Source organism: Ornithorhynchus anatinus, chromosome 2 (genome assembly GCF_004115215.2).
Source record: "Ornithorhynchus anatinus isolate Pmale09 chromosome 2, mOrnAna1.pri.v4, whole genome shotgun sequence".
NCBI lineage: Eukaryota > Metazoa > Chordata > Mammalia > Monotremata > Ornithorhynchidae > Ornithorhynchus > Ornithorhynchus anatinus.
The window spans coordinates 25,909,792-25,934,758 of NC_041729.1; the positions used below are offsets into that span (position 1 = coordinate 25,909,792).

Genomic DNA, 24,967 nt, shown 5'->3' on the forward strand with positions numbered 1-24,967 from the left:
TACCCACTAGGTTACACTGCTTCTGCCTTTTGGGCAGGGTTTGAATCTTCCAACTCTATCATATTGTACCTTCCAAACTGCCAGATAAATACCATCAATTGTTACCCGACTGACCCCCAAGGGGAGGGATTCATGACAGCAGCTTCCTGCTGAACCCAGCACCATGGTTCCCAGCTTCAGGAAAAGATCCCATTGGGAAGGATGAGGGCTCAGCCCCCTCCCCCCGCCCCCAACCTTCTCCTCTCACCTGTACGGGCTCCTCCCAGGTGCTCCTCCTCCTCAGAGCCCCGGAGACTCCGACCCCACCCTTCTGCCCCTCGCTTCATCCCAGAGGAAGATTCTGGACGATGGGGAAGAAGAACTTTTGCTAGGGGAAAAAAAAAGAGAATATGGGGAGTGAAGGCCTGAAAATGGGAGCTGTGTGACCCAGCTTCCAGCTCTATCCATGGCCCATTCCCCTTTCCGCTCTAGCTCAGGAGGAAGGGGTTCCTACTCCCCCAAAACCTCCTCTACAAAGCCCACTCAGTAGCCAGGTATCCCGTCCCCTCCCCTTGATGAATGCAGACGTCCTGCCCCCTCTTCTCCCCGACCCCAGGCATGATATGCCTCCTCCCCTCCCCTAACTCAGGCGTCCTGCCCTCTCCCCTCGCCAAATCCGGGGGTTCTGTCTCCTCCCCTCCCCGAACCCAGGCATGATGCTTGCTCCCTTCGCCCAACCCAGGCGTTCTGCCCTCTCCCCTCCCCAAAATCCGGGCGTCCTGCCCCCACCCCTCCCTGAACCTAAGCCTACTGCCCTCCCCAAAATCCAGGCGGTTTGACCCCATCCCCTCCCCGAACCCAGGCATCCTGCCCCCTCCCCTCGACCAACCCGGGCGTCCTGCCCCCTCCCCTCCCTGAACCTAGGGCATCCTGCCCTCCCCCAAATGCGGGCGTCTTGCCCCCCCCTCCCCAAACTCAGGCGTCCTGCCCCCTTCCCTCGCCGAACCCAGGCGTCCCGGCCCCTCCCGTCTTCGAAGCTCGTCGTCCCGGCCCGGGGCTCTGGGCCGGTCCCTCCCCCCTCTCCGAGAGCCCCGGGTTTTGCTGCCCCCCACCCCCCCATCCATATATACACACACACACACGCACGCGTCCATTTTGGTCTGTCCCTCTTCCATGCGCCCCCCCCCCCCGACACCTTCGAAGCCCTCCGACCCTGGCCCGCCGCCTTTCTCCGGGCCCCATCCTCGCCGCCCCCTGCCCCCTGCCTTCTACGGACCCCCTCCCCTCCATCCCGTGGGTCTGGGAAGTGCAAGGAAGGCCGGCGGGGCAGGGGTGAGGCCTCCCACCCTCCACAACCACTCCCTGGAGGGAGAGTGAGGGTCCAGGGGGCGACCCCAGATGGGATGGGCACCTCCCAACCACACCACTCTGACCACGACCACCCCCCGGGTGACCACCGGCTCCCTCTTTCCCCCGGGCCCCATCCACTCAGCTTACTGCGGGCCGCCCGGTCACCTCCAGTGCTTAGAACGGTGCCCGGCGCTTACAACAGTCCCCGACACATTTTAAGTGCTTAAACAAATACCATTATTATTAATACTATTACCTCCTCCAGCCCCCCGTCCCGGCGGCTGCCTTTTTCCCTCCCTCCTCCAAGGGGGTCTCCTCATCCCTCCCCGAGGAATGAACCCGGGGTGGTGCCTGTCAAGGGTACACTGCACTTCTGTCCCTCCCTTGCCCAGGGCAAGCTGCCTCTCCCACTTAATAATAATAATTGTGACATTTGTTAAGTGCTTACTATGTGCCAAGCACTGCTCTTAGTGCTGGGGGAGATACCAGCTAATCAGGTTGGACACAGTCCCCGTCCCACAAGGGGCTCACACTCTCAATCCCCATTTTAGAGATGAGGGAGCTGAGGCCCAGAGAAGTGAAGTGATTTGCCCAAGTTCACACCAGCAGACAAGTGGCAGAGCCAGGATTAGAACCCAGGTCCTTTTGACTTCCGGGCCCAGGCTCTACCCACCACGCCATGATGCTTCTCAGTTAGTGTCGGCCTCACGACTGGCTACATCTCAGGGAGATTTGGCAGGATCTTCTCTCCCACGCTGATAGGGGAAGAACTCTGTAGCTCAGAGAATAAAGTCACTCTCCCCTTGGCCCTTCCGACTTTTTGGGAAGCTTGTGGACAATGAAAATCTTCCTCTGACTCCAGCGTTCTTCAGGGCAGAGATGCAGGATGCACAGCATAGTATTTCAGAATTTCTATCTCAAAGAGCATGGCCTGCCTCTTTGGAGGGGGCTGGGAGAGAAGAGTTTCCCACCAAGCCCAATCCCAACCCGAACCCCCACGCCTATGGCTTTCCAGAGCAGTTTGAGATGAGAGAGAAGGTAGGGAACTGAGGGATCTAGGGACTGAGGGACCTGAGGGGGTAAGAGGGCTGAAGAAGCTGAGGACTGAGGAAGCAGGGACCTGAGGGAGCAGGGAACTGAGGGAGGAGGGGGCTGAGGGAGCTGGAGGCTGAGGGAGCTGGGTCCTGATGGAGATGGGCACTAAGAAGGCTGGGCTGAAGAAGCTGGGGATGAGAGAGATGGAGGCTGAGGGAGCAGGGGGCTGAGGGAGCTGGAGGCTAAGGGAACTGGAGGCTGAGAGGGATGAAGACTGAGGGAGCAGGGGGCTAAAAGGGCTCAAAGAGCTGGGGCTGAGGCTGAGGGACCCGGGGCTGAGGGAGCTGGGGGCTTAGAGGAACATCGTAATAGCAGATAGGACCCTAGGGGCCCAGGGAGAGTTTACAAAGTGATGGTGGTATCCTCTTGTGCCCTCCCAAATGGCTCAGTCAATCAATCAATCGCATTTATTGAATCTCACTCAGTGCAGAGCACTCTACTGAATGCTTGGGAGAGTATGATAGAGTTAGGAGACAGAGTCCCTGCCTTCAAGGCTCAGAGATCTCTCCTCCTCTCCCCACAAGTTCCCAACCAGATCAGGCGTCCTGCCTGCTTTCCAGGAGTGCTCCCTGGAAGTCACCTCCCCACCCTGATAATCATAATCATAATGGTGACCTCTGCCCAGGACTATGTGCTAAGCACTGTACTCAACACTGGGGTAGATGCAAGGTGATCAAGTCAGACCTAGGCCCTGTCCCACACGGGGCTCCCAGTCTAATGAGAAGGCAGAAGGGGTATTATGCCCTCCCGGCCTGCGGGCACTACACCCCATCCCCCGCGATACCCTCCACACTGCCCGCCGGGGCCCGTCACTCCTCCTGCCGCACCAGCACCAGGGGCTGCGCGTTCTTGCCCTTGTCGTGCCAGCAGACGTCAAAGAAGGGGTAGACGGGGCCGGGTAGCCGCTCGCGGAAGGAGAAAAGGGGGGCCAGGTTGTCCGGGTCGCTGGCGTCGTGGAAACTCAGCACCCCGTCCTGGAAGCTCAGGTAGATCCCGATCCGAGTGGGCCTGCCCTCCACCTTGAGAACCTTGGGCTCCTTGCTCTCCACGTGGGCCTCGTACACCTTCCCGTCCCGGAAGCCGAGCAGCCAGAAACCCTGGGAGGGGATGGGATGGAGCTTGCCCCGGCGCCCGGCCTCCGCGGAGATCAGCCCCAGCCCCCAGCGGGGCTTGTCCCCTACGTCCACCTCCCAGTAGTGTTCGCCCTCGGACAGCAGCTGGTGAGAGACGACCCCCATGACCTTGTCGAACTGCTGGGGGTCGTCCCCTGGCGGGGGGGCCTTCTGCTCCACGCACTCCACCCGAAGGCCCGAGGGCGAGACCACCAGGCTGGGATGGGCTGTAGCGGGGTCGAAGGTGAGCTCCTCCAGGGCTGTGGAGGGAGGGAGGGAGGGAGAGAAAGGTAAGCACGATGGGCTGCGGGGGTCAGGAGGATGACTGGCCGCCAGGGAAGCCCAGGCAAGAGCCTGATACAGCAGGCCAGGAATTGGAGCTAACAGGAACCCCAAGATGCAGCTCACTCTAGGGAAGGGGTGATGCCCAATCTGTCCCATACCTCCCTCCGCACCTTCCCTGTACTCTCTGGGCTCCCCCAAACCCCCTCCTATAAATCTCCTGAATGCCCCCAGACTTCCCCCAGACCCCTCCGAACCTCCCCCAGCCCTCTTCGAACCTCCCCTGGACCTCTCCTGTTCTCCTCCAGACCTCCTGCCCCCAGATCTCTCCCAGAACTCCCCCAATACCTCCCCCAGACCTCTCCCTGGACTTCTCCTGGACACCCCCATCAGACCTCCCCCAGACAACCCCACACCTCTCCCGGACCTCTCCTGGGTCCCTCCCAGACTCCCTCAATACCACCCCCAGGCCCCTCCCTAGACTTCGCCTTCCCACAAACCGCCCCCAGACTTCCTCATCCCTCCCCTGACGCTTCCCCGGGCTTCCCCAAAACCTTTTTCGGATTTCCTGTGGCCCTCCCCCAGACCTTCCCCGTACCTGGCATCAGGGCCCGGAACATCTTCCTCCAGACCTGGAATTTGAAATCGTCGGAGATGATGGGCAACTGGATATCCAGGCGGGCTGCCGGAGGTGACTCAGCCAGGATCTTCTGCAGCCTGGAGAGGAAGCCAGGGTGAGCGTGAAAGCGGTGTGAGCTGGAGGTGGGGCCCAGGACCTGGCTTTGGGGGCATTTATTTGGGCAATGGATAAGTGAGGGTGCAGGGCTGGGGAATGAGGGTGCCTGGGGTCGCAGAAGGGCAAGAGTGGAATAGGGTGAAGGCCGCAGCAAGCCGGGGCAGAGGTGTACAAGGGAAAGGGGGAGTGGCAGCAGAGAAGGGCAGTGAGTTATGCGGGGGGCAAGTCTGGGAGTGGGTGAGGGGGAGGCTGGGGCAAAATCTTGGGTCTGGCCCAGCCCATGCTGAGCCCCAAGAGAGGAGACCCCTACCCTGTCGGGAACCCCCAACCCGACCCAGCCTTGCCAATGCATGGCCGGGGTTGAACAGGGGTAGATATCCTTGCCCGAGAAAGCAGCTTTGCTAGGAAGGTGGAACCATGCCATCCGAAGCCAAGAATGTCGAGACCTGAAACATGAGCTCAGGGCCTAGTCGTGCCAAAGCCTGGCCTGGCCAGGGCTCTGTGGAGGGTGGGCGGGGGAGGGGTCATGAGTAGGCTGTGAGGATGAAAATGGGGCTCCGAGACAATGCTGAGGAAGCAAGCAGTGGGAGACCCTTACCTGCTGGTCACCAGGCAATATTTCTGGAGAGACAGAGATGACAGAGACAGACAGAGACAGAAGAGAGGCAGGAGTGAAAGTCAGGTGGAGCTGAGTAGAGGAAAGGTGTTGGGAGTCGGAAGCAGGGTGGGAGGGGATTCGGGATGGAGGGGGTGCAAATAGAGGGGGAAGAGGAGGAAAAAGGAGAGGAGAGGCTGAGGAAGAGATCAGAAGGGAAAATGTGAGGAATCATGGAGGCCTGTGAGGAGAACCAGGACCTGAAAGGCCAGAGGAGATGGGGAGGGATGAGGAGAGTATGGGACAGGGCTGGAACTGTCACGAAATGCTCCCAAGGGAAGCGGGTTGGCGGCCCAGAGGGATATGGTTCAAGCGGGGAGAGGGATACGGTTCAAGCGGGGAGAGGGGACGGCATGGAGGGGAGCTGGGGACTCGGAGGGTCCAGGGGCCCCGCTTACCCGAAGAAACTCGGTCTGGGGCTGGTCCGTGACCTCGTCCAGCACTTTCTCCATCTGGCGCAGCTGTTCCAGGTAGGAGGCCAGGCCCCTGCGCTCCCCCTGAAGGGCAGTCCCAGCCTCCCCGGTCACCCGGGAGGCCTCCTGCCCCAGGGTTTTCTCCAGCGCCGACAGGAAGGCCCGCATCACCCCCAGCTGCTCCCCTACGGCCTTCTGGAACTGCCTCACTGTCTCCTGAGGGACAAGAGAGGAGGGAGAGGCAACCAACATGCATGCACGCATTCATTCATTCAATCATATTCACTGAGCGCTTATGCAGAGCACTGTACAAGCACTTGGGAGAGTACAATAGAACAATAAACAGAAACATTCCCCGCCCACAATGAGCTTATAATCTAGAGGGGGAAACAGACATTTACATATTAATAAATAAATAAATGACAGATATGTCCATAAGTGCTGTGGGGCTGGGATGGAGGTTGAATAAAGTGAGCAAGTCAGGGCGACACAGAAGGGAGTGGGAGAAGAGAAAAGGAGGGCTCAATCAGGGAAGGCCTCTTGGAGGAGATGTGCCTTCAGTAAGGCTTTGAACGAGGGAGAGAGTAATTGTCTGTGAGATATGAGAAGGTAGGGCATTCCAGGCCAGAGGCAGGACATTGGCGAAAGGTCAGCGAATAGATAGAGGAGATTGAGGTAAAGTGAAAAGGTTAGTATTAGGAGTGTATTGTGAGGGCCGGGTCGTAGTAGGAGAGTAGCGAGGTGAGGTAGGAGAGGGCAAAGCTACTGAGGGCTTTGCAAGGTGATCGAGTACTTTAATCAATCCATCGCTCCACAGAGAGCACTTTATTGACTTGGGGGAGTACAATACTCCCAGCCCATGACTCTTCCCTCAGAACAGCTCCCGCCCCAACACCCAGGCTCCCCTCTGAGCCCAGTCTCTCTCTCGCTGCCTGGTTTCGGGCCAGCTGCCCCCCACACCCAGCCCCCAGCCCACCCCCAGATTGGCTCAGAAAGTCGATAGCCGCTCACCTCCACCTCAGCCAGCTGCCGGTCCAGAAGGGCCACGCTCTTCTCTTTGCGCATACAAGCCTCCTGAAGCTGCAGTCTCTGCTGCGGGAGCTGCTTCTGCAGGGGGAGGATGGGAGATGGGAACAACAGAGGGCTCGGGGCAGAGGGCCTTTACTGTACGCCCTCTAGACTGTAAGCTCATTGTGGGCAGGGAATGTGTTTATTTTTGGTTATATTGTACTCTCCCAAATGTACAGTGCTTTGCACACGGAAAGCACTCTATAAACACAATAGAGTGAATGAAAAGTCCAGGCAGCACCAAAGGGATGAAGGAAAGGCTTAGGGGGCCTTGGTCACCATTTTCAACAAACCACGAGACTAATAATGATTACTGTGGTCTTGTTTAAGCATTTACTATGCATCATGTGCTGGGGAATATAAGAGATAATCAGGTCAGATAAAGTCTCCATCCCTGTCGGGCTCACAGTCTAAGTAGGAGAGGGAACAACTATTTTAACCTCATTTTCCATGTGAGTAAACTGAGACACAGAGCAGTTAAGTGCCTTGCCAGAGGTTAGACAGCAGGCAAGGGCAGAGTAGGGATTAGAACCCAGGTGCCCTGATTCCCAGGCCCTGGCTCTTTCCACCAGGCCACCCTGGTCTTAAAGCAAATGGCTGCAGTCTGTGGATACAGAGCATGTGACCTGGATCACTTGTTCCTGAACATATGCCAGTTACCAGAGGACAGAGAAGGGGCCTTCGGATTTGGGCCCCGTCTATGGGGAACGCTCAGGAGCAGCTTGGCACCATGGCTACCTAGCAATTGATTCCAAAACTTGTCTACCAGCCCAGGCCCCAACCACTGGCCTATCTTACCCCTCCCAACTCATCCTTCTAGAAGCCAAGCTGTAATACTACTACTAATAATAATAATAATCATAGTAAGAAGTAGAATAACAATTGTGGAATTTGTTAAGCTGAGGTCTGCTGATTGCTAAATGTGTATTATGGGCTAAGTGCTGGACTAAGCACTTTGGAAGCTACAAGACCATCAGATTGGATATAAACCCTATCCACATGGGGTTTTCAGTCTTAAGGGGGAGGGAGAACAAGTATTTAAACCCCATTTAACAGATGAGGGAATTGAGGCCCAGAGAAATTAAGTGATTTGTCCAAGGTCACCCAGTAGGCAGGTGACAGAGCCAGGATTCGATCCCAAGTCCTCTGACTCCTGGGCTCGCCGCCCTCCCCGCGCCCGTCCCGAGCCTGCCCCGTGCCGGTCCCGTTACCTTCATCCTCTGATGGGCCTCAGAGGCGGTCACCACACTGTGACCCCGGTGCTTCCCCAGCGAGGCACAGACCCCGCAGATCAGCACCCTGTCCTGCTCGCAGTAGACGCTCAGCGGGTCCAGGTGCTCTTCACAGTGCCCCTGTGGCACCTGGGCCAGGCTCTCCACCAGTCGTGCCAGCTGCTGGTTGGTGCTGAGCCCCTCAGGCCGGGTGGGCGCCTGGCAGGAGGGGCAAGGGGTGCCCCCGGCCTGGGGGTCCTGGGGCAGGCGAGCCAGGCAGCTCCGGCAGAAGCTGTGCCCACATTCGGCCGTGACAGGGGACTCAAAGAGCTTGAGGCAGAGTGGGCAGGACAGCTCCTGGTACATGCCCTGCATCAGGGCCGGGGCGGCTGACATGGCCGAACCTGGCGGGAGCAGGGAGAGGTGAAGAGAGAACATTCATTCATTCAATCTTATCGATTGAGGGTTTACTGTGTGCAAATCACGGTACTAAGCCCTTGGCAGAGTCCAACATAACAATAAAAAGATACATCCCCTGCCTACAGTGATCTTACAGTCTAGAGGGGGAGACCGACATTAATATAAATAAGTGAATAACTAAATAAATGACAGATATACGCATAAGAACGGGGAAGATCAAATCAAAGGAGCAGCCAAGATTGAACCCGGGCATCCCTGACTGCTCTCTTCCTTCCCGACCTACTCCAACTTCTTGAATCAGATGCTGGCCACCCCAGATCCCTAAATGCTGCTTCCCAATCTCAGCCCTAGTGGGTCAGCGAGTGGGCGAGGTCCGAAACAGAATGGCAAACTATAAATAGTCCCGAGGAGGCTGTAATGGGAGAGGCCAAACAGGTGGTAGCGTCGTTCGCTGGGGAGCCGGGAAGAAAGGAGAATACGCTAAATCAGTCAATTGTAATTATGGAGCACTTTTTGTGTGTAGAGCACTGTACTAAGTGCTGGGGAGAGTACAATACAACAATAAACTGACACATTCCCTACTCACAATGAGCTTACAGTCTAGAGCAGGGAAACTGACATTAATAAAAAGAAATAAATTACATAGTGCCTGGGTTCAATCTTGGCTGCTCCTTTGATTTGATCTTCCCTATTCTTATGCATATATCTGTCATTTATTTATTTATTCACTTATTTATATTAATGTCGGTCTGCCCCTCTAGACTGTAAGCTCATTGTAGGCAGGGGGTGTATCTTTTTATTGTTATGTTGGACTCTGCCAAGTGCTTAGTGCAGTGCTGTGGTGTTGGTAGAAGGATAAATAAAGGGAGTGAGCCAGGGTGACCCAGAAGGGAATGGGAGACGTGGAAAAGGAGGACTTAAGGAAGTTCTCTTAGAGGAGATGTGCCTTCAGTTAGGCTTTGAAGTTGAGGAGAATCATTGTCTGTCAGATATGAGGAAGAAGGGTGTTCCAGGCCAGAGGCAGGACATGGGCGAGAGGTCAGTGGTGAGATAGACGGGATTGAGATACAGTGAGAAGGTTAGCATTAGAGGAACAAAGTGTGCGGGCTGGGCTGCAGTGGGATAGTAACAAGGTGAGGTAGAAGGGGTTCTTCCCATCCATGGGGCCTGTTCCTCCACAGCAACCAAGCGTCCTATCCCAGCTCAGAACCAACAGCCCAGTGCTTGGGAACGATGCAGAGAAATTAAAGCTTCGCTCTTTCCTGCCCTCCCTCACGAGGTCTACCCTTTCCGGCCCCTGGCCGCCCCTCAGAGATTTTCTCTCCCAAGAATCAATCGATCAACAATATTTATCGGGTGCTTACTATATGCAGGTGAGGAAACTGAGGCCCAGAGAAATTAAGTGGCTTGCCCAAAGTCACCCAGTAGGCAGGTGGCAAGAGCTGGGATTAGAACCCAGGTCTTCTGACTTCTGGGCTTGCCACCTGCCCTGTGCCTGCCCCATGCCCACCCCACACAGGCCCTGCTACCTTCATCCTTTGATGGGCCTCAGAGGTGGCTACCACGCTGTAAATTGGTATTTATTGAACACTTATTCTGTGTAAAGCCCTTTACTACACCCTTGGGGGAGTACAGAACAACAGAGTTGTAATGATTTTTATAAAATGTTTACTCTGTACTGAGCACTGATACATCCTAATCGGGTGGGACACAGTCCCTGTCCCACCTGGGGCTCACATTCTTAATCTCCAATTTACAGATGAGGTAACTGAGGCACAGAGAAGTGAAGTGACTTGCCCAAGGTTACACAGAGCTAGTAGACAGGTTCCCTCCTACAAGAAGCTTATAGTCTACAGAGGAAGATAGCTATTAGAATAGATTACAGATAGGGGAAATGAGAGTAAGAACACAGGCAGGCTGGCACTTCTGCCCAGTTCTCCTCGGGGCTGACCACCTTCCTGACCCCAGGAGTCACACCCCAAGCCCCCGACCCACATACCCAGGGCAAGCACGAAGAAACACTCACCTCGATTAGTGGGTCCCAGCAAGAGAACTGGAAATGAGCAGAGAGAATCCCAAACTCAGGACAAAGACGCAGAGAGTGAGCAGCCCCGCTCCAGTTCTGCCTGCCCCCGGTCCCAATCTGGGGTTTATATTTAGTGCCAGCCTTATATGTCACTTCTGGAAAGTGGATCTAAATGCAGGGGGTGAGAGGAGCCGACAGGAAGGGGGATCAGATGACCAAGGCAGCTGTCAGGCCTGCGGATCCAAGACGGAGCCCAGCCCTGCCCCCTTTGCCAACTTAGCCTTCTGTCCCTCGGCCCTGCGCTCTCCCAGCCAGCCTCTGCAGACGCTGTGTTTTGGCCCAGGGCATCGCCCCTGAAGCCAACGTAAAAGAGGGCATCGCCGCCGAGAAGGACACCGTGGTGGCCGCCGCCTTCTCTCCCTCCACTGAACGTCCCTGCTTCCGGCAGGCTCGGCGTGCCGCGGGCCAGGGATAAATCTCAAACTCTGAGACTTTGAGCCTATTTTATTATTATTATTAACAAAAATAATAATATTAATAATGATTGTGGTACCTGTTAAGTACTTACCACGTGCCAGGCACTGTCCCACGTCCTGGGTAGATACAAGGTAATCGGAATGGACATAGTCCCGGTCCTATGTAGGGCTCACGGTCTTCATCCCCATTTTACAGATGAGGTAACTGAGGCACAGAGAAGTGAAGTGACTTCCCCAAGGTTACACAGAAACTAAGTGGCAAACTAGAACCCAAATCTCCTGACTCCCTGGCTGGCTGTCTTTCCACACTGCCTTCTAGGTCCCGAGCCCTGAAGGGGCTTGAGATCTAAGGATCGGGAAAGAAGCGGTTGGTAATGGACTCAGAAGGAAAGGCTACAAAAGTATGTGGGAAGACAGGGACAACAATAAATAAAATCTGAGCCGAAGAACATGGTTAAAGAAGCAGAAGCCTCAGGCTCCTTGTGAGGGCAGGGCTGTCCGGAGTCCAAACAGTTACAGCCCCAGCCCCATATTTCCCTTCTGAGGTGGGGGAGTGAAAGTAGATCCCCATGAGTGCCTGCAGTTTGCTGTACTCTGGGTCCTGGGCCTTCTGAGCTAGGTACCAGGTGATGGGTACTCTGTGCTATGTCTTGTGAAACAAGCGTTGGGTGCTCTCGGCCCTGTGCTGTTGGCTGTGGCCAGGGAATGTGTCTGTTTATTGTTCTATTGTACTCTCCCTCGTTTAGGTCAGTGGTCTGCATACAGTAAGCGCTCAGTAAATACAACTGTACGAACGAATGCTGGGTGTTCGGCACCCTGTCCTGTAAGCTATGTGCTCTGTGCTGGTCCTGACTTTCATTCGTTTATTCACTGAATCGAACTTATTGAGCACTTACTGTGTGCAAAGCATTGTGTGCCATTTTTGTTTCGTTCTGTTTTACTCTGCTGTCTGTCTCCCCCATTTAGACTGTGAGTCTGTCACTGGGCAGGGATGTTCTCTATCTGTTGCCCAACTGTCCATTCCAAGCTCCTAGTACAGTGTTCTGCACATAGTAAGCGCTCAATAAATATTATTGAATGAATGAATGTACTCTGTGTGCTGCATGCCCTGTGGTGTGTCCTGTGACTTGTGTGCTGACTGCTCTGTGACCTAGCATGGCATATTGGATAGAGCACAGGCCTGGGAGTCAGAAGGTTATGGGTTCTAATCCCGGCTCCACCACTTGTCTGCCGTATGACCCCGAGCAAGTCACTTCACTTCTCTGGGCCTCAGTTACCTCATCTGTAAAATGAGGATTGAAACTGTGAGTCCCACTTGGGGCAGGGACTGTGTCCAACCCAATTTGCTGGCATCCACCCCAGCGCTTAGTACAGTCCCTGGCACATAGTGCCAGTGCCTGGCGCTTAACAAATACCACAGTTTAAACTGCCAACATGGATCCAAAATAAGTGAATTTGGAAACAATCCCTGTCCTACAAGGGCTCATTGTCTCAGTGAGGGGAGAAAGACACTTAGAAAAGAGAAATTAATTATAGACAGAATCCCTACAGTAGGACCACTTAGAAAACCAAAATGAAAAGCAAGGGGGTCCTCTGAGGGATCCCTGCCCCCTGAGAGACCCCTGGGCTCTAAGTGACCTCTGCCTCTGAGGGACCACCGCCTCCAGCTTCTGCTCTGGGACCCACAACAAAGGTGTTCAGAGGGGCGAGGGGGAATAGGAAAGAGAAAGAGGCCCCACAGAGTCCGTCTCTCCTTTTTTTTAGTGATATTTGTTAAGCACTTACTACGGATCAAGCACTGTTCTAAGCGTGGGGTAGATACAAGTTAATCAGGCCAGAGATAGTCTCTGGTTCACAGTCTAAGTAGGAGGGAGTACCTACTTAAATCACCATTTTGCAGCTGAGGAAACCAAGGTAAGGAGAAGTTAAGTGACTCGTCCAAGGTCACCCAGCAGGCAAGGGTCAAAGCCAGGATTAGAACCCAGGTTCTCTGGCTCCCGGGTCTGTGCTTTATGCACAAGGGCATGCTTCTTCCCTCCCCTGTGCCTCTGCCCTCCCCGACCCCGGGAGAGATATAGGCAGGGGCTTTCTCTGGGCCTGAGCTTGTGTAAATCTGTGGGCCTCTTTAGTGGACTATTGGACTCTGGGCAGCCTGGGCGGTTAGAAATAGAAGGCTGTATGCAGTTCCTTCAGTTGTAATGTTCTGAGGCTCTTACTGTAGATCTGGCCTCTACGTTCCTAACTTGGTGTCTCTTCTTTATAATAATAGTAATAATTGTAATATTTGATAAGGGTATACTACATGCCAGGCACCGTACTACAGTACAAGCAAATCGGGTTGGACACAGTCCCGTCCCACTTGGGGCTCAGGGTCTTAAATCTCCATTTTACAGATGAAGTAACTGAGTCACAGAGAAGGTAAGTGATGTGACTTGAAGTCACTCCCCATCTGAAAGGTGGCCGGGCAGCTAGGAGTGGATGCATGAAGAGAAGCACCACGGCCTAGTGGATAGAGCACGGGCCTGGGAGTCCGAATGACCTGGGTTCTAATCCCAGCTCCGACTCATGTCTGCTGTGGGACCCTGGGCAAGTCGCTACATTTCTCTGTGCCTCAGTTACCTTATCTGTAAAATGGGGATTAAGACTGTGAGCCCCATGTGGGCCAACCTAATTAACTTATATCTACTCCAACACATAGAACAGTGCCTGGCACATAGTAAAGGCTTAACAAATACCCAAAAAAAAAACTTGCCCAAGGACACCCAACAGATAAGTGGCAGAGTCGGAATTAGAACTCGTGTCCTTCTGACTCCGAGGCCTGTGCTCTACCCATTAGGCCACGCTGCTTCTCTTCATGCACCCTTTGCCAGCCCCCCAGCCACCTTCTTATATAAGGAGTTTCCTGAGGGTGGGAAAGGGAGTCTTCCCTATCCTGCACTGCAATCTTACCAGGGACTTAGTACTGTTTATTGCTTTGCACACAGTGGGAGTGCATCTAATGAATGAGTGAATGAAACCAAAGGGGAAGCAGGCCAGCATTCTAGTTCCATCAGCCCCTGCCTCGGCTCCCTCAGCTTGGCCAAGATTGGACTAAAAATAGCTCAAGTGGTGCCTGGGAGGCGGGAGAGTGCGACTACCCTAACAAGGGGTTAGGGAGGACTGGAGAGGCTCCCGAGATTTTCACTGACCGATGCTCCACAGCCTTGAACTGGCACGTGTGTGCACGTGTCTCAGTCCCTGATTCTGTCTCCAGCTCTCCTTAGGATCACCATTCTTCCCCTTTTTGCCCCACACGGCCTGATTTGCGACTGGACGTTTCCCTCTACCCAGAAGCGGCACGGCCTAGTGGATAGAGCACAGGCCTGGGAGTCAGAAGGACCTGGGCTCTAGTCCCGGTTCTGCCACCTGTTGTGTGACCCTGGACAAGTCATTTCACTTCTCTGTGCCTCAGTTACCTCATCTGGAAAATGGGGATTAAGACCGAGCCCCACGTGGGACACGGACTGGGTTCGATCGACTGCCGCGTATCTACCTCAGCGCTCAGAACAGTGCCTGGCACGTAGTAAGCACTTAAAAAATACTATTTTAAAAAGCCCTCACCTTCCTTAGCCCCCACTGCAGGGTTCCATAGCTTGGAAGCAGCATGTGGGTTCACAAGAGCCTGGTGGGGGGAAAGGGAAAGGCTGTGGAGCAAGTTGTGGGTGTCGGGGGTCCCCTGGGGGAACGTCCTAGGTTCGGGGGGTCTCGGATTTGTGCCAAAGAGTGAAGGTGGCATTATTAGAATCTGCTGCTGGCCCGGGGTCACATGCGTGACTTCACTCACATCTGTTTAGTTCCCACGGAGCTGTCCTGGTCCCGGCTCTGGGCATCATCTCTGCCCATCTCTTCTCTGTCTCTCCGTCTCCCTGTCTCTTCTCCGTCTCCCTCTGTGCCGATCCTTCTGAGTTTCTGGCAGGAGGCTTGGGCCTCGAGGAAGAGGACGGTCAGCAGTAGGGAAAACTTGGGGAAAACCAGAGCGGCACCTAGTGGGAGGCACCGTTTTAGTGGAGTCTGGAGTTCGAGGGTTTGGGGAAGAAAACCTGGGAGCTGGGGACAGGGACGTCTGGATTTGGGGGAAAGGGAGGGAACAGGAGGCCTGGGGACCTGAGGATTGAGGGCCTGAGGGCTGGGCCGAGGCCTGGAGAGGCTGGAGGCTTGGGAGGCTTGGGGGGCGTGGGAGGCCCACCTCCAGCTCTGTGGGGGAAGTGGGAGAGAGCAGAGAGCTGCCGAGATCTTCAGCGTGGGGCAGTGAGTAGCAGTGACTTCCTGCTCCCCTCTCTCCTCCCACTTCTCTGCCTCCGCCCCGAAGAGAGAGGCTGGCAAGCAGGCAGGCCGGAAGCTCAGTCGGCTGAGCCATGGGAAGCGCCCGGGACCACATTCTGACAGCTCTGGAAAACCTCACTTCCGATGAATTCAAGAAATTCAAGACCAAGTTGCTCAGCTGCCCCTTGAGGGAAGGCTTTGGCCGGATCCCCCGGGGGCCCCTGATGAACATGGATGTAATAGATCTCACAGACAAGATCGTGACAACTTACATGGAGAATTATGGACTGGAGCTGACCACTGCCATCCTGAGGGACATCAACCAGGCTGAGGCTGCTGCCTTGCAGAAGGCCGCGGGTGCTGGTGAGACCCCTGCTTCCCACTAACAGCAAGCCTAGGTATTTCCCGACCCGGGCCTCACCCCCATTGATTTTTAAACCAGTCCATGCAGGACGGACATGGACCTCCACCCTCCCCGGTTACAGAGCTCGTGGCCTCTGCTTCCCCATAGCCATCCTGTGCCTTCTCTTGCCACCCAGACTGTCTGCTCGCACCACTTCCTGACACGACTTCAGGCATCCTGCCTCCCAGTCCCCTGCTGTTCCTCTCCCTGAACCCCACTGCCCCAGCCCCAGGCCCCGGCTCGCCTCCAAAGGCCCGATCCCATCTCAGAACCTGGGTTTTCCCCATCTGAGGGCCCCCTGACCCATTCACCCCGACGGCCTCTGCTCCTTTGATTTTGAATTACAGCCCAAGGGGACTCGGTTCCCAGTAAGAGAGTTGTTGCTAACAGCTGAGCCCGCAACTCCTTAATGTATCGAATGGCGAGGCTGGACCAAGCAGATTAGTCTAGAGCAGGACCAGGAAGGGGTCCCCAGCTCCCCGCTCCCTCTCTCCCCCTGTCTCCACGGATCTGGGACAATTACGGACAGGGTTCAGTTGACTGCGCTTGTTTCCACCTACCCCGAACGGAACCCAGAGCCCTAGTCTTCAGAGCCCGAGGTCCCTGTGTCAATCTGGCCCTGCTCATTTGCAGAGATATATTCCTGCAAAAAGCCCAAACCCTGCATCCCAGTCTTTGCATCCCAGACCACTCTCTGGCCTTTTCACCCTAATCCCTTCCCACACAGAGTTTTCCTGGACCGAGGGCCAGAGCAGGAACCCTGAGAAGGCAATTCCCCAAACAAGAGGGGGAGATGGGCTTTTCGGAGAGGGGGAGAACCCGGCCCCAACAGCTCAGGTCACTTTTTTTTATGCTATTTGTTAAGCCCTTACTATGTGCCAGGCACTGTATTAAGCGCTGGGGTAGACACAAGCTAATCAGGTGGGACACAGTCCATGTTCCACACGAGGGCCCCCAGTCTCAATCCTCATTTCTCAGATGAGGGAACTGTAGCCCAGAGAAGTGAAATGACTTACCCAAAGTCACACTGCAGACAAGTGGCAGAGTGAGGATTAGAACCCAGATCCTTCTGACTCCCAGGTCCACGCCCTATCCACTAGGCCATGCTGCTTCTCACCTGCCCTGTCTCTCTCTGTTTCTCACAGCTGCTCCAAGAGTTGGTCCGTCCAAAATTGCCTTAGGTGAAGCAGGTGAGTCCTTGAGCATCCACCCTCTCTCCCTCTTGTCCTCAACTGTCACTTCCTCCTCCCCAGAGCCAGCTGCCTTCTCACCCTCTTTCCCCACAGAGCAACAACACTTCATGGATAAGCACCGACAGGCTCTCATTAATCGGGTCACCTCGGTGGACGCTCTCCTGGACGCCTTGTATGGGAAAGTGCTGAGTGAACAACAATACCAAGAGGTCCGAGCAGAGAAGCCCAGCGCTAATCAGATGAGGAAATTGTTCAGCTTTTCTGTAGCCTGGAATCGCTCCTGCAAAGACCAGCTCTTCCAGGCCCTAAAGGCGACCCACCCCTTCCTGGTGAGCGATCTGGAAAACAGCTGAAGGATGAGCCGTCACATTCTCCCCACTCAGATCTCAAATCAAACCGTTCAGCAGTGGGTTTGAAATTTTTAAAGTTTAAATAAAAGAAACAAAGAACTCAGAGCTTCAGAGTATTTTTCCTCTCCAGCAGGGGGCTGGATGCCCAAATTCTGGGGGGCGGGGGAGAAAGGGGCAGCTGAGAGACCCCATCTGGCCTGTCCTTGATCCCACCGCCCGGCCCAGTCTCCTGCCCAGAAATAATAATAATGTTGGTATTTGTTAAGCGCTTACTATGTGCAGAGCACTGTTCTAAGCGCTGGGAGAGATACAGGGTAATCAGGTTGTCCCATGTGAGCCTCCCAGTCTTCATCCCCATTTTACAGATGAGGTCACTGAGGCACAGAGAAGTTAAGTGACTTGCCCACAGTCACACAGCTGACAAGTGACAGAGGCGGAATTCGAACCCATGACCCAGAAACCCCCTGGTCCCATTTCTTTCCGAAAGATTAAGGGCTCAGATGGGTCTGACCAGGTGCCCAGAAGCAAGAGGGCCAAAGGTAAAGTTGGGTTGAAATGGGGACTAGAGATTGGGGGGGGGGTGTTGGGAATCATTAACAGAGCACTATTGGTTTCACTTAAAAGAGATCATGTCCCAGCATCGCGGCCGACCTAGGGAAGGCAAAAGGGAATGGGGCAGGAGCACAGAAAGACCGATCAGTCCGTCAATCAGTCAACTGTATTTATTGAGCGCTTACTGTGTGCAGATCACTATACTAAGCGCTTTGAAGAGTACAATATAAGAGTCGCATTCCCCGGCCACAACGAGCTTCCCAGTGGGGAAGGTGGACAAGGAGAGCCTCTTGAGGACGGTGGAGGGTTCAGTTTCCTCCCCTTCTACTTTAATATTACTATGGTTCTTGACTGCTTACTAGGTGACAAACACTGAAAGCGCTGGGGTAGGTGCAAGTTAATCAGGTCAGACAGAGTCTCTGTCCCAAATGGAGCTCAGTCTTAATCCCCCCCCCTTTCTAGACTGTGAGCCCGTTGTGGGCAGGGATTGTCTTTGTTGCTGAATTGTATTTTCCAAGCACTTCGTACAGTGCTCTGCACACAGTAAACGCTCAATAAATACGATTGAATAAATGAATTAAAGTAGGAGGGAGAACAGGCACTGAATCCCTATTTTACAGATGAAGAAATTGAGGCACAGAGAAGTTAAGCAACTTGTTCGTAGCAGGTAAGTGACCGAGCTGAGATTAGAACCCAGGTCCTCTGACTCCCACTGGGCCAGCTGCCACTTTTTCCTCTTCCTCCTGTTCCTTGCCATCCCACCCCTCTTACTCCTTTTCCTCCATCTCGGTGGCCCGGGGGCTGGAAGCCCGAGACCGAGGGGGCTGGGACGTTGAAGGGGGCTGGAGGCCGAGGCAGTTAGGGACTGGGAGCTCAATCCAGTCTCCAATCAGGGCTTCTCACATCCAAGGGCCCTCCCGCCCATTTCCCGCTCCTGCCTCTGCTCCTTTCACCCTCCTTTCACTTTCAATTTCTGCTTCTATCTCGTCTAGCTCACTGTGGACCTCCGGCCCTCATCCTGCCTTCCAGTCTGAAAAGTCCTCCCTCTTCATATCTAACAGATGATCCCTCTCCCCACTTTCAAAGTCTACTCCAAGAAGCCTTCCCTGATTAAAGCTTCATCACCTCTTCTCCCACTCCCTTCTGGGTCACCCTGATTTGCTCCATTTATTCCCATCCCACCCTTCCACCCAGCGCCACAGTATTTATGTCCATATCCATAATTTATTTATTCATAATCTCCTGGGTGGGGAACGTATCTACCAACTCTGTTATATTTTTCTCTCCCAAGAGATTAGTAAGGTGCTCTGCACATAGGAAGCGTTCAGTAAATGCGATTGATCGTGCTTGCAAAAGGGGACTCAGTTCCCGCAGGGGAGTCTTTGCCACCAGCTGAGCCTGAGTCTCCTGAGTGGATCGAATGGCAAGGCTGGACCAAGCAAGTTAGTCCGGAATAGGGCAGGAAGGGGCCCCCAACCCCTGCCTCCCCTGCTCTGGGGCAACTTCGCTTGCTTCCCCCTTCCCCGAACTGAACTCGGAGCTTGGTCTTCAAAACCCAAGATCCCTGTGTCAATCTGTCCCTGCTCATTTGCAGAGATATTTTCCTGCAAAAAGTCCAGGCCCTGCAACCCAGTCTTGGCCACCACCCCCAGGCAGAGAAAGGCTAGAGCCCTCCAGCCTTCTCACCCCAACCCCTTCCCACAGAGAGCTTCCTTAGACTAAGAGCCAGAGCAGGAACCCCTGGAAGGCAAAACCCCAGTCCAAGAGGGGGAGATGGGCCTGTGGGACCGAGTGAGGACCAGAGCCCGTCAGCTTAATGGCATTTGCTAATAATAATAATAATGTTGGCATTTGTTAACGCATACTATGTGCCGAGCACTGTTCTAAGCGCTGGGGTAGATAGAGCGTAATCAACTATGTGCTGGGTAATGTATTAAGCACTGGAGTAGCTACAAGCTAAACAGGTTGGACACAGTCCAAGTCCCATATGAGGCTCACGGTCTTAATCCCCGTTTTATAGATGAGGGAACTGTGGCCCACAGAAGTGATTTGCCCAAGATCATACAGCAGAAAAAAATCATAGTGAGGATTAGAACTCAGATCCTTCTAACTCCCAGGCTCAAACTCTATTCATTAGGCCACACTGCTTCTCACCATCCCTGTCTGTCTCTGTTTCTCACAGCGGCTCCAGGACCTGGTCCATCTGGAGCTGCCCTAGGTGAATAATAATAATTTGTTAAGCAGTTACTATGTGCTGAGCACTGTTCTAAGCGCTGGGGTAGATACAGGGTAATCAGATTGTCCCACGTGGGGCTCACATTTTTTAATCCCAATTTTTACAGATGAGGTAACAGGCACAGAGAAGTTAAGAGACTTGCCCAAGATCACACAGCAGACGAGTGGCGGAGCCAGGATTAGAACCCATGACCTCTGACACCCAAGCCCGGGCCCTTTCCACTAAGCCACGCTGCTTCTCTAAAGCATCCTTGGACATCCTCCACCTCTCCGTGTTGTCCTAAACTACTGCTTCCTGCTCCCCAGAGCCAGCTGTCTTCTCACCCTCTCTCCCTCCTCTCCCCCCAGGGCAACCACACTTCGTGGACAAGTACCAAAAAAAGCCTGGCTGACCGAGTCACCTTTGTGGATGCTGTCCTGGATGCCTTGTATTCATTCATTCATTCAATAGTATTTATTGAGCACTTACTATGTGCAGAGCACTGGACTAAGCGCTTGGAATGTACAAATAGGCAACAGATAGAGACAGTCCCTGCCGTTTGACGGGCTTATAGTCTAATCGGGGGAGACAGGCAGACAAGAACAATGGCAATAAATAGAGTCAAGGAACTAATTCTCTTCCCCTCTTCAAAACCCTACTTAAAGCTCACCTCTCCCAAGAAGCCTTCCCAGACTGAGCTCCCCTTCTCCCTCTACTCCCTCTACCGCCCCCCTTCACCTCTCCGCAGCTAAACCCTCTTTTCCCCCCATTTCCCTCTGCTCCTCCCCCTCTCCCATCCCATCCCCTCAGCCCTGTACTCGTCTGCTCAACTGTATATATTTTCATCACCCTATTTAATTTGTTAATGAACTGCACATCGCCTCGATTCTATTTAGTTGCCATTGTTTGTACGAGATGTTCTTCCCCTTGACTCTATTTATTGCCATTGTTCTTGTCTGCCTGTCTCCCCCGATTAGACTAAGCCCGTCAAAGGCAGGGACCGTCTCTATCTGTTGCCGACTTGTTCATTCCAAGCGCTTAGTACAGTGCTCTGCACATAGTAAGCGCTCAATAAATACTATTGAATGAATGAATGAATGAATGAATGAATGAATGAATGAATGTGTTGAGTGAGGATCAATACCAAGAGACCGAGAGATCTGGGCAGAGAATGCCAGCACTCAGCGGTTGAGGAAACGGGTTCAGCTTTGCTCCAGCCTGCGGTCATTCCTGCAAAGGCCAGGCCCCTAAGGCGACCCACCCCTTCCTGGTGAGATCTGGTGGTTGCCCAGCTACCTCCATATCCAACAGAAACTCCTCACTCTTGGTCTTAAAAAAAATCACCTTTTCACCTCTACCTCACCTCACTACTCTCCTCCTCCAACTCAGCCTGCACACTGCACTCCTCCAATGCTAACCTTCTCACTGTACCTCAGTCTTGTCTATCTCACGGCGCCGCTGACCCCCTCACCCATGTCCTGCCTCTGGCCTGGAACGCCCTCCCCCTCCTCAAAACCGACAGACGATTACTCTTCCCTTCTTCGAAGCCTTATTGAAGGCACATCTCCTCCAGAGGCCTTCCATAACCAAGCCCTTCATTCCTCATCTCCGACTTCCTTCTGCGTCACCCTAGTTCCCTTTATTCATTCCTCTTCCCCCGCAGCCTCACAGCGCTTATATTCATATCTGTAATGTATTAATTTATAATAATGTTGGTATCTGTTAAACGCTTACGATGTGCAGAGCAGTGTTCTAAGCGCTGGGGTAGATACAGGGTAATCAGGCTGTCCCACGTGAGGCTCACAGTCTTCATCCCCATTTTACAGATGAGGTAACTGAGGCACAGAGAAGTGAAGTGACTTGCCCACAGTCACACAGCTGACAAGTGGCAGAGCTGGAATTCGAACCCATGACCTCTGACTCCCAAGCCCGTGCTCTTTCCACTGAGCCACGCTGCTTCGTATTTATAATTTATATTTATGTATATATATATATATACATATATATATACGCTGCTTGTATATATTAATTTATATTAATGTCCACCTCCCCCTCCCGATTGTAAGCTTGTTGTGGGCAGGGAATGTGTCTACGTATTATTGTATTCTCCCAAGCACTTAGTACAGTGCTCTGCACACTTTAAGTGTTCAATAATTATGATTGGCTGACCGTCACACTCTCCCCACTCGGATCTACAATCTAACTCTTCCGTAACGTGATCAAAATTTGTAAAATGAAAAGAAAAGGAACAAAGAATTTGGAGCTTCAAAGTACTTTCCCTAGAAGGCTGTATCTAAGGGGGGGAAGGATGCCCGAATTCTGGAGGAAGGGGCCCGGCTCATCTTCCCGCAGAAACGATCTGGGCATGTCACTCCCCTTCTTAAACAACTCCAGTGGTTGCCTATCAACCTCCGCTCCAAACAAAAACTCCTCACTCTAGGCTTCAAGGCTCTACATCACCTTGCCCCTTCCTACCTCTCCTCCCTTCTCTCTTCCTACCGCCCACCCCGCACGCTCCGCTCCTCCGCCGCCCACCTCCTCACCATCCCCCATTCTCGCCTATCCCGCCGTCGACCCCTGGGCCACGTCCTCCCGCGGTCCCAGAACGCCCTTCCTCCTCACCTCCGCCAAACTGACTCTCTTCCCCTCTTCAAAACCCTACTTAAAACTCACCTCCTCCAAGAGGCCTTCCCAGACTGAGCTCCTCTTCTCTCTCTACTCCCTCTACCACCCCCCCTTCACCTCTCCGCAGCTAAACCCTCTTTTCCCCCTTTCCCTCCGCTCCTCCACCTCTCCCTTCCCATCCCCACAGCACTGTACTCGTCCGCTCGACTGTATATATTTCCATGACCCTATTTATTTTGTTAATGAATTGTACATCGCCTTGATTCTATTTAGTTGCCATTGTTTTTACGAGATGTTCTTCCCCTCGACTCTATTTATCGCCACTGTTCTTGTCTGTCCGTCTCCCCCGATTAGACTGTAAGCCCGTCAAAAGGCAGGGACTGTCTCTATCTGTTGCCGACTTGTTCATTCCAAGCGCTTAGTACAGTGCTCTGCACATAGTAAGCGCTCAATAAATACTATTGAATGAATGAATGAATGAATGAATGAATGAATGAATGAATGAATGAATGGGGAACACTGGCTGGTTCTGAAAGATCAAAGGCTTGGGTGGGTCTGAGCAGGTGCCGGGAAGGGAGAGGGCCAAAGGTGAGGTTGGTTTGGAATGAATGGGGATTAGAGATGAGGGATTGGGAATCATTAACTGAGCACCAATGGATTCACTTAAACCATCAGAGGATGCGGGTTCTAATCCCCGCTCCGCCATTTGTCTGCTGTGTGACCTTGGGCAAGCCGCTTCACTTCTCGGTGCCTCAGTTACCTCCTCTAGAAAATGGGGATCCAGAGTGTAAGCCCCACGTGGGACAACTGCATTTCCTTGTATCTATCCCAGAGCTTAGAACAGTCCTTGGCACAGAGCAAGCGCTCAACAACTACCATAAGTATTATTATTATTAAAAGAACACGGCCCAGCGTAGTGGACTGGCCTGGGGAAGCAGCCTGGCCTAGTAGCTAGAGCACGGGCCTGGGGGTCAGAAGGACCTGGGTCCTAATCCCACTTCCACCACTTGTTTGCCACATGACCTTGGGCATGTCGCTTCATTTTTCTGTGCCTCAGTTTCCTCACCTGTAAAATGGAGATGAAGACCGTGAGCCCCAGGTGGGACTTGGACTGCGTCCAACCTGATTAGCTCGTATCTACCCCAGTGCTTAGTACAGTGCGTGGCACATACTAAGCATGTAGTAGATGCCATTAAAAAAAAAAAGGCAGAAGGGAATGGGGCAGGAGCACAGAAAGACCAGGAGGGGGAAGTAGAAAAGGAGAGCCCTTGTGAGGAAGGCAGGGGTTCAATCTCCTACCTCCCCTTTTTGTTTTCCATGGTATGTGTGGCTTTCTACGTGCCAGACACCGTTCTAAGCACTGGAGTAAATACAAGGTAACTAATTTGAACCCAATCCAAGTTCCACATGGGGCTCACAGTCCTAATCTCCATTTTACAGATGAGATAACTGAGGCAGAGAAGTTAAGTGACTCTCGTGGCTTAGTGGATAGAGCTCGGGGCTCAGAGTCAGAGGGACCTGGGTTCTAATCACCCATCGGCCACACATCTGCTGCGTGACCTTGGGCAAGTCACTTCACTGGGCCTCCGGTACCTCATCTGTAAAATGGGGATAAGGGTGTGAGCCCCATGTGGGACAGGGTCTGTGTCCGACCTGATTAACTTGTATCTACCCCAGCGCTTAGTGCTTGGCCCATAGTAAGCGCTTAGTGAGTACAATCATCATCCTCATCATTGTTATTATTATGGTCCTTAAGTGTTTACTATGTGCCACGCACTGAACTAAGCGCTGGGCTAGATACGTTAATCAGGTCAGACACAGTTCCTGTTCCATATGGGGCTCAGTCTTCAGTGGGAGGGAGAACAGGCACTGAATCCCCATTTTACAGAAGAAGAAACTGAAGCACAGAAGTTAGGTGGCTTTGCCCAAGGTCACACAGCAGGCAAGTGGCCAAGCTGAAGTAGAGAAGCAGCGTGGCTCAGTGGAAAGAGCCCAGGCTTGGGAGTCAGAGGTCATGGGTTCAAATTCCGGCTCTGCCACTTGTCAGCTGTGTGACTGTGGGCAAGTCACTTAACTTCTCTGTGCCTCAGTTACCTCATCTGTAAAATGGGGATGGAGATGGTGAGCTCCTCGTGGGACCACCTGATTATCCTGTATCTCCCCCAGCGCTTAGAACAGTGCTCTGCACATAGTAAGCGCTTAACAAATACCAACAACAACAACAAAAAAGCTGGGATTAGAACACAGGTCCTCTGACTCCCAGGCCTGTGCCCTTTCTGTTAGGCCATGCTGGAACTCTCCTCCTCCTTGCCGTCCTTCCCCTCTTAACTCCTGTTCCTCCCTCTTGGCTCTCAAAACAGAAGCCCAGGGTCACATTTGTTTCTCTGAGGCTCCTGCCTCTCCTCCCCCTGCCCCCCGCCCTCACTGGACACTCAGTCCTCATCCAGGCTGGCTACATAATACTAACTGTGGTATTTAAGTGCTTTCTAGGTGCCAGGTGCTGT

General features: G+C 53.4%; 2 protein-coding genes across 3 annotated transcripts; one reads left to right on the plus strand and one right to left on the minus strand.

Annotated features, from left to right (window-relative positions):
• Positions 1–1,974: 1,974 nt before the first annotated feature.
• On the minus strand, positions 1,975–15,004 carry TRIM72 (tripartite motif containing 72). Its single transcript, XM_003429983.4, has 8 exons — positions 14,647–15,004; positions 10,348–10,374; positions 7,902–8,305; positions 6,634–6,729; positions 5,608–5,838; positions 5,153–5,175; positions 4,417–4,535; positions 1,975–3,796 (listed from the first exon to the last, which is right to left on the minus strand). Exons 1-8 carry the CDS (start codon positions 14,693–14,695, stop codon positions 3,234–3,236), a joined length of 1,512 nt encoding a protein of 503 aa, XP_003430031.2. The 5' UTR covers positions 14,696–15,004; the 3' UTR covers positions 1,975–3,233.
• Positions 15,005–15,167: 163 nt separating this feature from the next.
• LOC100087358 (apoptosis-associated speck-like protein containing a CARD) lies at positions 15,168–17,176 on the plus strand. 2 transcript variants are annotated; one of them, XR_001604273.3, is made up of 3 exons: positions 15,168–15,523; positions 16,674–16,718; positions 16,815–16,927. XR_001604273.3 is itself a non-coding variant. In XM_001507327.6 (3 exons), exons 1-3 carry the CDS (start codon positions 15,218–15,220, stop codon positions 17,072–17,074), a joined length of 576 nt encoding a protein of 191 aa, XP_001507377.2. In that variant the 5' UTR covers positions 15,176–15,217; the 3' UTR covers positions 17,075–17,176. The 2 variants fall into 2 exon arrangements, 1 of the variants encoding a protein (XP_001507377.2); XM_001507327.6 differs by having other exon boundaries at positions 15,176–15,488; positions 16,815–17,176.
• The last annotated feature ends 7,791 nt before the right edge of the window (positions 17,177–24,967 follow it).

What these genes read in the sequence shown, in the direction of transcription:
- LOC100087358 (XM_001507327.6), top strand. Translation starts at nt 15,218, where the DNA reads ATGGGAAGCGCCCGGGACCACATTCTGACAGCTCTGGAAAACCTCACT. An exon ending in GCAGAAGGCCGCGGGTGCTG is followed by an intron (nt 15,489 to 16,673) that starts GTGAGACCCCTG and finishes TGTTTCTCACAG; the next exon opens with CTGCTCCAAGAGTTGGTCCG. An exon ending in AATTGCCTTAGGTGAAGCAG is followed by an intron (nt 16,719 to 16,814) that starts GTGAGTCCTTGA and finishes CTTTCCCCACAG; the next exon opens with AGCAACAACACTTCATGGAT.
- TRIM72 (XM_003429983.4), bottom strand. Translation starts at nt 14,695, where the DNA reads ATGATGCCCAGAGCCGGGACCAGGACAGCTCCGTGGGAACTAAACAGA. An exon ending in CCCAGACCGAGTTTCTTCGG is followed by an intron (nt 5,176 to 5,607) that starts GTAAGCGGGGCC and finishes CTGTCTCTCCAG; the next exon opens with AAATATTGCCTGGTGACCAG. An exon ending in GTTCCGGGCCCTGATGCCAG is followed by an intron (nt 3,797 to 4,416) that starts GTACGGGGAAGG and finishes CTCCCTCCACAG; the next exon opens with CCCTGGAGGAGCTCACCTTC.